Raw genomic sequence first — 10,994 nt, forward strand, 5'->3', positions numbered from 1 at the left:
GTTAGTATTTTGCCCCCAAATATTTTAGTCTTTAAAATATCTGACTCTATCAGCTCAGTCTAAAATCAAGCAATTGTGTCACTATTCTTCAGAAAATGTAAAACTAATCACAGAGAGCCATAATTAAGATGGGAAACAAAGAAAGGCAGTTTCTACGTATAAGAAAGTAAAACAGCATGATTGGACATCATTTAATATGGTGCTTTTCTATATTTTCTATAGAATGTTTTCATCACCATGGAGATCATACTGGGGTTAAATTTAAATATTCCACCATGTTTATATAGAAAATGTTTTCTCTGTGATTTCTGCATCTTTGCTTTAAATAGCCTAAGTGAACACCATTCGGGACCACAAACACTTCTCGCCCACACCCCAAACGAGGAGCAGTGATACTTACCATCTTACCCCCCAGCCGTTTTTGATGTTGTGAACCCAGTCTCCCTCGTACCAAGAGGTACCCTCTTGATTGTAATAAATGGAGCCCTAAAACAAATAATGTCATTTAAAAAACTCAAGCCTCATAAAACAAATGCTTTTTTCAAGATAAAGATACATATAAACTTAAGGAGTCTAAACTATGCAGAAGCCAATGTCACACAGGCAAGACATCACATCTGTGTATCATATCACATCTCATTCTGTCTGCAGTCAGAACATGGTAGAAGACCCACCAGGGAATGAGGCCAGGCCATAAATCAACTGCTCCTTAATAACAAAGTACTTATAACTACATGAGGGCATGGAATGACTAACCCTAACCCATTACATTCAGTATAATCATTATATTCATAACTATTAAATAAATACCTAAAGCAATCCTGCTTTGTTGTCACCTAAAGTGAATAGTGGCACCTTCCATATAACTGAAGGTCACTCTCATTTATGTACCAACACCATTTCTGTTTCATCCATTTTGACATCTTTCTTTACTACATCCAAGAACAAGTGATCACAGCAGGCCTTTCTTTGATGACTCCTCTAAGGGACTAGTCACTGTACAAGGTATTTGGATCTATACTGAACGGCCTCAGATTGTTTATTCACTGGTCTCTCTCTCTCTGTCTCTCTCTCTGTATGTTTCTATCTTCTTCCTCATTATCAAGCTAACTTGTTCCTTCTTGCTGCCATCCAGGTCCCTCCATCTAGAAGTCACCATCCCCTACCCCTCCAATATGTCTAAACTGATCTATGAGCTAAAGAAAACAAACAAAAACAGAACACAATAAATAATTTCAATCTGAGAAAAGTGATGATTACAATGGTTGAATTATTCTTTCCTTATCATATTTTCTAAAATCATTCCTACAGTATTTTATCATCCCATACAAAAACTAAACAATAGCACCAAAAACAGCAACCTTGCTTAAAAGGGAATAGACATAACCTACATTGCTGGTGAGAATGTAAAATGGTGCAGCCACCGTGGAAAACAGTCTGGCAGTTCCTCAAAAAGTTAACCTAAAGTGGAATCATTAGGTACCTGGTGACCTAATGACTCCATTCCTAAGTATGTGCCCAAAGAACTGCAGTACTCAAATGAATCCTTGTGACATATTCACAGCAGCACTATTCATAGGAGCCAAAAGATGGCAACAACGCAAATATCCAGCAATGGATAAACAAAGCGTGGTCTGTACATACAGTGGAATATTACTCAGCCACAAAAAGGAATGAAGTACTCACAACATGGATGAAAGTGAAAGAAGCCATCCATACACAAAAGGTCGCATATTGCAAGAGTCTATTCATATGAAATGTCCAGAATAGGTAATCTCAGAGACAGAAGGCAGATTGATGGGACTGGGGCTGGGAGAAGAGGTTGGGGAGTAACCACCTAGCGGGTATGGGGTTCATCTGGGAGTGATAAAATGTTGGACGTGGTGTTTGCACAACATTGTGAATTTACTAAATGCCCCTGAATCATTTCCTCTAAAATGGTTAATTTGACGTGGTGTGAGTTTCACTCTGTGAACAAAAAGTGAATATACCCTAATAGCCCCCTTCCCGCCCTCCATGTTTATACATTCTATTCACAGGTGGCCGTCACGTGGCTGCCTCACCCACCTTGCCGTGTCTCTTGCCATGGCACCAGTGGCCAATGTAGGACACGGGCTGCGTGCTGCACTTGAACATACCAAACCCGGTCCTCATGCCGTTTACCACTTCTCCTTCGTAGGTGCTGCCATCCGGCCACGTGTACATGCCATGGTTCATGGGGACGTTCTTCACAAAGTCTCCCTAGGCAAAATGGCCGTAGGAGTGACAGAAAGAAGGCAATGGCATGATCCCCAGGCCTGTGGGCTGTGGGAGACGCATCCTTGACTGCGATACCGTTCCTGTCTCTCCTCCCACGGAAACAGCTGAATATCCACCCTCCTCCTCCCTTCTCCACATGTCCTGGCCTCTCGCACCTGACCCCTCCCCTGGGTAGAAGCCCAGGCAGAAAACAATATCTGCAAGGCCATGCGCACACTGAGCTCCGAGCAGCAAGCAGCTGACATGGGGCAGTGGTGCCTTCCCTCCGGGCCTTGGGGACTTTAGATTCTTGGAACCCATCTCCAAGGAGGCTGATTCACTGGGTCCCTGGGTTCCCCCTGGGGATTCTGATGCTTAGCCAGGCTTAGTGATCACTGGTAGAAACCCATCTTTCTGCCTGTGGCTCATCAAAATATCCTGCAGACACGTCAGTCAGCCGCCTGCCCAGGAGGTGCGTTCCAGAGAATCCTGTTCAAGCCTGGGATGAGTGGGCGGCACGGAGTCCCTACCGCGCACCACCCCTCAGAGAATCACGTTCTCTTCCACCAGTGAACTCGCTGGAGGCAGCCGGTCAGCAGAGAAAAGAGGACAGTTCAGTGTGGCCTGACCACTGGCCAGAGCTGCTGAGGCCGACTCACCTCCCTGAAGATGCTCTGAGAGCCTGAATCCTGCCCATAAACCCTCTTGACCGGGCTGGGGTGAGTGGTCTGTGCAAGAATGACCCCTGCCTGAGAGCTCCCAGAGACAATGACCCAAAGGCCGCAGGCTGGAAGGCAGGGCTGTGGGGGAAGGGAGTTCGCCGAGAAAGTCTGGTCCCAAACTACTGCTGGGACCCAATCCTCAGGGTCCCCTGGGCCTCTCCCCTCCATGACGGTGAAGGTCGTCCTTGCCTTGCCCACTCTGTCCCGCTCCCATTAGCTGCCCACGTGGCCCAAACCTGCCTGTTTCCGTCACCTGGCATTTGTTTTACACAGTTTATAGACACCATCACAATCAGCAGCTCTGCAGCTGGGATTTCTAGGACAGCGGCTCAGGCCCCCCTCACACACTGTGGGTAGGAGCTGAAACCAGTGCACTCTCTTGCAGGGCAATTTGGTCCTAGTAATCAATTTAAAAATACATATTCCCCTCAACCCAGCAAGGTGGGTTAAGTGAGATGCACACAATGGAATATGAGCAGCCAGTAAAAAGGGTAGGTCTGGGGGAATGAATAGGGTCTGATCTCTACAAAATGAAGGTACAGAAGAGAGTGTATAGTAAACTATTTCTTTGTAAAGACGAAAGAGAGGCCAAGTACATGCATGTGTATGTTCTTGGATCCTCTAGAACATAAAAATGACACTGGTCACCAAAGCACACAGGGCAGTAACGAGCTACTTTTCACCTATATTCTTTGGTTCTGTGGAGTTTTTAAACCCATGCGCTTAATTACTTTCATAAAGTAAGATGTCTAGTCGTGGGAACCTGACCATGAAGTCTCATAATTACGGTAACTATAACATATTATATGCTTTACCTCATATTTCAATCCATCGGCCCAAATATAAGTCCCTGGTCCATGCATGAGTCCTTCTGAAAACATACCCTTCAAAACAGAACAACAAACCGTTAGGGCCAGGGCTTGATTTCATAAGACAGCGTGTAAAACTCCTTGCCACCCCTGGTCTCGGTCCTCAGCCCCCCTTTCATCTGTGTGAATAAGCTTGTAACACATTCAGCTGCGGCACCAGAGCCTTCCTTCAAGCTGGCACCACACTGGCGTCCACCCTGTTCTAAAAAGGGTCTGAGGAGGAGTCCGGAAAAATTCAGTTCCCTAAAACTTACACCAGGCCATCTCGTGCAGGCGTTAAACATGGGCTGCAAATTCCATCTGTGTCCGTGTTTTTGAAGAGTTTTTATGTCACAGGAAGATGGACATGAAGGAGGGAAAATGGGGCACTAAAACTTACACCAATGGCCTCAACCACAAACATTTGCTCCCCTGTAAGAATCACATACTGCTTTGGTCATCTGTAGGAATGCCTTCATTGCATTATTAATAATAAAGGCAAAAAGTGAAGGCATTATTAATAAAAGCAAAAAATGAAAACACCCCAAAAGTACCCAACAACTGTGGCATAATTATGAATATTAATGAGAATACTATGCAACGTTTAAAATTATTATGGAGAGCTGGTGTTTAATGGGTACAGAATTTTTGCAGGATGAGGTAAACGTTCTGGAAATGGACAGCGGTGGTCGTTGCACAACATGGTAAGTGTACTTAATGCCACTGACCTTTACACGTACAAATGGTTAAAATGATAAGTTTTATGTTATGAATATTTTACCACAATAAAAAAATTTAAGTTATGAAACCATATAGCAATACAGAGAAGGAAGGATTCCTAAGTGACAAGATTCAAGTTGTTACGTACAAAATGAATGTGGCCTTGATACATCCGTTCAAGGAATAAACGGAACATAGCAAACTGAAAACATTTATGGAAAAGGATGATGATACTGGGACTTCACTCTTAATTATTTACTGTAGGGACCTTAACGCTGTTTGAACAATGAATACAAATTGGGAAAAGAAACAAAATCTAAAATGACGACTTCAGTTGTACCAAGCCACGTTTCTACTTTAAAATATATAATCAGGGTTCAAAATCACATCAGCATTAAGGAGACACAAATCTACAACTGTCACCCCACTCCTTCCTCCCCGTCCATTGCCCCAAATGTGTAACTCACGCGGTAGGTACAACCTCCTTGGAAGACTGCAAAGCCATCTCCCTCATATAGTCCACGGACTTTTTCCCCTTCATAACTGCAGGGAATAAAGTTCAAGGTAATGAATGGTGCGAGTAAACCCAAGGGACAGCAGGTTAAAATACAGGATTAACATGAGTGAAGAAGTACATCTCACACCCATTCACTCAACATTCCCCAAGGGCCACTCTATGACCTCCCCCTTCTAGTACGAGGGCTAGAGCTGTGAACAAGACTGGAAAGTTCCTGCCCCAGGAGCTTACAGTTCACTAAGGAAAAACAGACTGAGAACAGGAAACAAGCTCATTCCAGATTGTGTCCAATTCTTGTGGAAGAAACGACCACGGGAGGAGGCTACTGTGCACAGATGGTCAGGGTGGAGGCCTCGCTGACGACATGAGAGTTGTACTGAGACCCGAAGGACTTGAAACAAAAACCTACGAGAAGAACCCTGGGAAGAGGATCTCAGGAAGAGGGAACAGCAAGTGCAAAGGCCCTGAGGCAGGAAAGAGCCTGACACTTCAAGTTCAGCAAACACAGAGGAGAGCAGCACAGCTGGAGGGGGTCAGGAGGAAGAGAGAAGAGGCGGAGGGCTGGGCGTGGTGGGCTGTGATAAAGGCTGCACTAAAACCCAAAGCTCTAGGAGGAATCATGACATGGTCAGAGTTAGTTCGCAAAAAGATCACTCTGGCCACTGTGTGGAGAGCAGATGTGGGGAGAACTAACTGCCGGGAGGGAGCAGTGGCAGGGGAGAGACATGGGAGGTTATGGCATATTCTGGGCAGTTTCTCTTCTGGGTGATGAAAGAGTGCTGGAGTGGATGGTGGTGATGGTTGTCCAAATGGTGAGTGTACTTAATGCCTCTGAACTGTACACTTAAAATGGTTAAAATAGTAAAATTTTATGTTATGTCTATTTTACCACAATAATTTTTTTAAATGAAGATAGTATTCTGGACACACAGCCAACATGCTTGCTGACGTGCTGGCTTTCAGGGAAGGAAGAATCAAGAACAGTGCCCAGACTTTTAGTTCAGAGCCCAGTGGATGATATGTGATTTGTCACCTAGCTTATCCCTAGGCTCTGAGGTAAGTGAGGGGGAAAACAAATGAAACTGTGACAGCCATGACCAAACTGAGCTTATTCCAAGAATCTAAGGGAGATTAAACATTACAAAATCCACAAACATAATTCATTAGATCAGCAAACCAAAGAAGAAAAAAAATGCTTATGTCAAGACGCCAGAAAAGTATGTGATAAAAATTCAGGTATTTGATAAAAAGTCATTTCTTTAAAAATTCTAAGTAATATTATGAGGGAACCACTTAAGCAAGCATAACAGCCTATGAAAAAACAATAACTTACATGATTTTTAAGAGTGAAATACTGAAATCAATTTCATTAAAATCAGGAACATGAACAGATGATTTCTTTTACCAATTATTCAATATTGTTTTCAAGGTTCTAGTTAATGAAGACAGTCATGAAACATAAATATAGACCAGACTGCATACTTTTTAATATCCTTCTATAGTGCTTGCCCCAGAGCTGGCACACAGGAGCTCACTAATAAATGGCCACTGATATCATTCAAACTATAAATCTTAACAGAGACCTTACTGGGCCTGAGGTCCAGTGTTTGGTATTCCGGGTGTATCTCCACTATGAAGGAATTTTCAGCCTGGCAGAGAAGTGGAGAGCTATAAACAAATTACAGTAATTTGTATGTAATATAAATGTATGTAATAGAAAGTAATATGTACCAGGTATATAGTACGTAATACATAATAGAAAGTGATACGTCTGAGAAGTTTTGAGGAAAGTTACTTCCTATTGGGAAGAATTAATGGAAAAGGTTGGACCTTGAAGAGTGGATGGGATTTAGTCATTCTGAAACGAGGGCCAAACATTCCAAGTAGGGCAATCTTTGTAAGCAAAAATAAAAATAAATGGGATTGTGAGGAGAAATCTACGTGGGCTCTTGTGTTTGGGAGAGGAGAGGCAGGCTGAAGTGTTTTATTCTGTAGACAATGGAAAGAAACTAAGAGTTTTTAAGAGGAGGGTGGTACCAGCCCCCAAACAGCTCCCAATGAGTCTCACCTCCACTCATTCACGCCCTCGTGAGTCCCCTCCCACACTGAATAGGGCTGACCTGTGCGAGCATAGGGACACTGCAGAAATGACAGGGGGTGATGTCCAAACTAGGTCATAAAAGACAACGTGGCTTCCGCCCTTGCTATCTCTGGAATCACGCTCTGGGGAAGCCAGCTGCTATGTCATGAAGATAGTCAAACAGCTCTCTGGGGAGAGTCCATGTGACAAGGAACTGAGACGAGTCCTCCTGCCAATAGCCATGCCAGTAAGCAGCTCTGAAAGCAGAGTGTCCAGCCCGGTCAAGCCTTCAGATAACGGCATTTAGCCCTGGTTGACATCTTGACTGCATCTCATGAGTTCCGAACCCAACACCATCCAGCTAAGCTTCTCCCAGACTCCTGCCCCCCATAAACTGTCTGACACAATATTTATTGTTTAAATTGTCATGCTTTAGGATGATTTGTTACACAGACAGATAACTAATACAGGGAGCAACGTAAACAGAGCCATGTCTTAGGAAGGTAAATCTACACGGGAGGCAAGAGAGACAAGCAGCAGGAAAATCTTTAGGAAGCGAATCCAATGGCCCAGTCAAGAGGAAATGAAGAGTCTATGCATAAAGGACTAATGAGAAACATAGAGGAAAGAAATACGAAAGGCACAGGGAAGCAGGGAGGACAGTTCTACAATCTCAAGCCTGGATATGCAAGAAAAGGGTGGTGTGCGTATGGGAACAGGGACCCACGGAGAAGCCAATGTCTGGGAGAGAAATAGCAACATTCCAGGAACATTCTAAGGTGTGCAATCTCATTTGTTTTCCACAGTTAAGAAAAGGGCAGTGATAGGGTTGATGTCATAGAGCTAAGACTCAAATCCAGTTCATCTTGTTTCAAGTCCTGCTTTTGGACACAGAGAGTTTTGAGTCCAGTGGATGACGTCCAGTAGGGAGTTAAACATTTGAACCTAAAACTCTAGGACAGAGAACAGTGCTAAAGACATGGGTTTTTTTTGGTTTGTTTGTTTTGTTTTCTTTTTACAGTCATCTAGGAAGATGGTAGCTGAAGCTACAATAAGAAATTGCAGACAGAGAGAGAGAAATGAGGGGAGGGGAGGAGAGAGGGAGAGAGAGAACAGAGCATAAAAATGGTGGAAAAGGGAGCATGGACGACGCAGCCCATTAAGGTCACCTTTCGACGATGAGTTTGGTCAGAATGGGCTCTTCATACTGAGTGGCATCTTCGTTCTGCAGTTTATCATCTCTGGACTCCCTTTTGGACCCCAGTTCATTGAGCAGCATTTCCAATGGTGGGACAGTGCTTGCGGACATTGCTTGTCTAGCAGTATTGCCATCTTGTTTGGGAAGCTCTGGATAATCAGAGAGAGATGTGGGAGAGCGGACAGGCTTATCCCCTTTTCTGTCTTTTTTCTTTTCTTTTCCCATTGCCTTTAGAAGACCTATAGTTTACTTTATACATGTATCAAATGATTCCTTTGCTTGAGATCTGCTTGTTTCAAGGCACTGATGAGTTTTGTCTGAAAAATAAAAGTTATGTCTCTAAATACTTGAGGGTTTCACTTGTAAAGTTGAGCTTTGCAACCCAATGCCATTATCTTTCTCCTAAAGCCTGAAAAATTACAAGTAACAAGTATCACCAGTTTATAAAAATAATAGTCTCAATATTGCATTGGTTGTTCCTAAAATTTTTAAAATTGGAAACACCATCTACCATTTCTTTTCAAATAGTGTTCTGGTAAGAAGGACAATCCTGTCCGTGAAAAATGGCTCCTTACCCCGTAAGGTCTTACCAGCCGGCAGTTCCTACTTTAAAAGCCTGACTCCTAATATGGCAGCAGGGCCAAGTGCCCAGAGCTGGACCCAGGCCCCTCACTGCCCTTGACCTGTGTGCTCTTGAGCAAGTTCCAGTATCAAATAGGAATAACAGTACCTTGTTTCCTTATAAGAATTAAATAAATTGATGCACAAAACATTTCTAATGTGCGGAATACAGCACATAATAATGGAGTGATCATTTGATGTCACTTTCCTGTTTTTGAACTTGAAATCACTGGCTGCCTACTCCCTAGGTGAGCACTACCATTAACCGAGTGCCAGACAGGAAACTGTGCCAATCATTTGTCCAAGGGCAGAGCCAAGGGCCAGGGCCCCAAAGCCACAGCTTCCATGGCCCTCTAAACCTGGCCCCACTGAAAGCGTTCCAGCCCGTCAAGCAAGACGCTCAGATGCGTCCTGGAGTGTAAGGCAAGCTCCCAGTTCACATGCCCGGAGGGTGCAGAGGGCGCCCCACGCCCTCCTCTGCCTGGATGGCATCCTCTGGACACCCCACCCGCCAGCTCAACCTCTCCTCTAGGCTTTGCCCTCACTAACACGGTCCTGCTTCTCTCTTCCTTCAAAACCCCACCACTCCCGCCCCGCCCACTACTGTCTGTGGGAGGAGCAAGCTGCTCTCGTCTAAACTCCAGCTGGCGCTGGCTTTTCTGGTCCAGCATCAGTGAAATCGGAACTACAAGTAGGGCAAATTTCGTTTCTCATGGCCTGTTTCCTATTAGTTTTTGTGCGTTTTCTGTCCTCCCTGGCTTGACACCGTATTCTCGTGACTGTTTATTCTTTCCTGAGGCAGCACAAAAGGGGTGTGCATTCTGAGCCTGGGGGTCCCCGTACTTTCTGCCCCGCCCTAAAGCCCTGCTCGCCCACCATGCACCTGCTCAGGTCCTCGGAGGCTCGCCTGCTTGGCAGAGGAAGGACGGACCTTGTTCCTCCCGTCCGTCGCAGCTCACGCAGGACAACCGGCCTGGGGCTCTGGGACCTCACACGTGGTGCGTAGCTGGCTCTGGACACCGGGTGGGCTCCGCCAGGTCCAAAGCCAGGACCAAACGAGGTGTTGCGGGCCCAGCGCGTCCTGACCCGCTCGGTCTCCAGGCAACCGCGGGCCCCGCCCCTCCCTTAAAAGGGCTGCCAGGTCGGAGAAGCTGCTGCGCAGCGGGCTCTCGGCCCTTGGTTCGGAGGGTCAGGTGGAAATCTGGGGCTGGATGCACCGGATCTGGGTTTCCCCAGCTCTGCTGTTTGCCACGTGGCCTCTCAGCCGTTATCTTCACCGTAACACAAGAATGATTAGTTCAGTCAGTTTTCCATCACCTCTGTAAACAAACTACCCCAAAGTGGCTTAAAGCAACAACATAAAGCTGTCATCCTAGGGTTCTGTAAGTTAGACCAATAGGGCCGGTTCCTTCTGGCAGCTCCTGGGGAGAATCTATTCCCTTGCTTTTTCCAGCTTCTAAAGGCGGCCTCCTCCAACCTTGGAAACCAGTAACATTGCCGTTTCTGGTCCAGCTGGGGGAGGTTCCCCAGGTTTAAGACGTCACAGGATAGACTGGGCCCTCCCCGCCAATCCAGGGTACTCTCCCCATTTCATGGCCCTCCCCTTAGTCACATCTGCAGAGTCCCTTGGCTGTTTAGGTCACATTTTCAAGGGTTCTGGGATTAGGTGACAGCCATCGTTGGGGGACCTACCAGAAACCCCATTTGCAGAGTTCTTGCAAATATTCAATGAGGCCCTGCAGACAGCCCACTAGCATAGTGCTTGACACAAGAAATGGTAATAATTACTTGACTGTCATGTTACAGCTAAGGAATTCCAAGTGCGTGAATGGAGGCCCTCTCTCCCCGGACGGAGGTGGCCTACCCTGCCACTGTACCACCCAACACTCAGACTCCAGAGGGCATATTCACTGGCATTTTCGGCAGCATTCAAATGGGACGAGATTCCATGAGAAACTATTTGATAAAACACACAGGGATTCTTCTACCTCCAGCACCACTCAGAGCCAGTAACTAGACTATCTCGCAGTTCACACACCAAGGAAACCAC

At 45.5% G+C, this 10,994-nt stretch overlaps 1 protein-coding gene across 7 annotated transcripts in view; it reads right to left on the reverse strand.

Annotated features, from left to right (window-relative positions):
• The window catches only part of LOC109437305 (radial spoke head 10 homolog B), a 34,496-nt gene extending 23,623 nt beyond the window's left edge, over positions 1-10,873 (reverse strand). For 5 of the 7 annotated variants that reach the window (XR_012489894.1, XM_074313933.1, XM_074313930.1 and 2 more), the window contains exons 1-6: positions 9,828-10,873; positions 8,295-8,640; positions 4,996-5,071; positions 3,776-3,844; positions 2,068-2,241; positions 401-486 (exon numbers count right to left, since the gene is read on the reverse strand). Coding sequence is in view for 6 of the 7 variants with exons in the window: in XM_074313933.1 (XP_074170034.1) it covers positions 401-486; positions 2,068-2,241; positions 3,776-3,844; positions 4,996-5,071; positions 8,295-8,548 (659 nt within the window). In the remaining variant the exon portion in view is untranslated. Of the gene's footprint in view, positions 1-400; positions 487-2,067; positions 2,305-3,775; positions 3,845-4,995; positions 5,072-8,294; positions 8,641-9,827 lie in introns of those variants that run through there. The other 2 variants (XM_074313931.1, XM_074313932.1) reach the window with 2 other exon arrangements.
• Between the last annotated feature and the right edge of the window lie 121 nt (positions 10,874-10,994).

Source organism: Rhinolophus sinicus, linkage group LG10, assembly GCF_036562045.2.
Source record: "Rhinolophus sinicus isolate RSC01 linkage group LG10, ASM3656204v1, whole genome shotgun sequence".
In the NCBI taxonomy this organism is placed as follows: domain Eukaryota; kingdom Metazoa; phylum Chordata; class Mammalia; order Chiroptera; family Rhinolophidae; genus Rhinolophus; species Rhinolophus sinicus.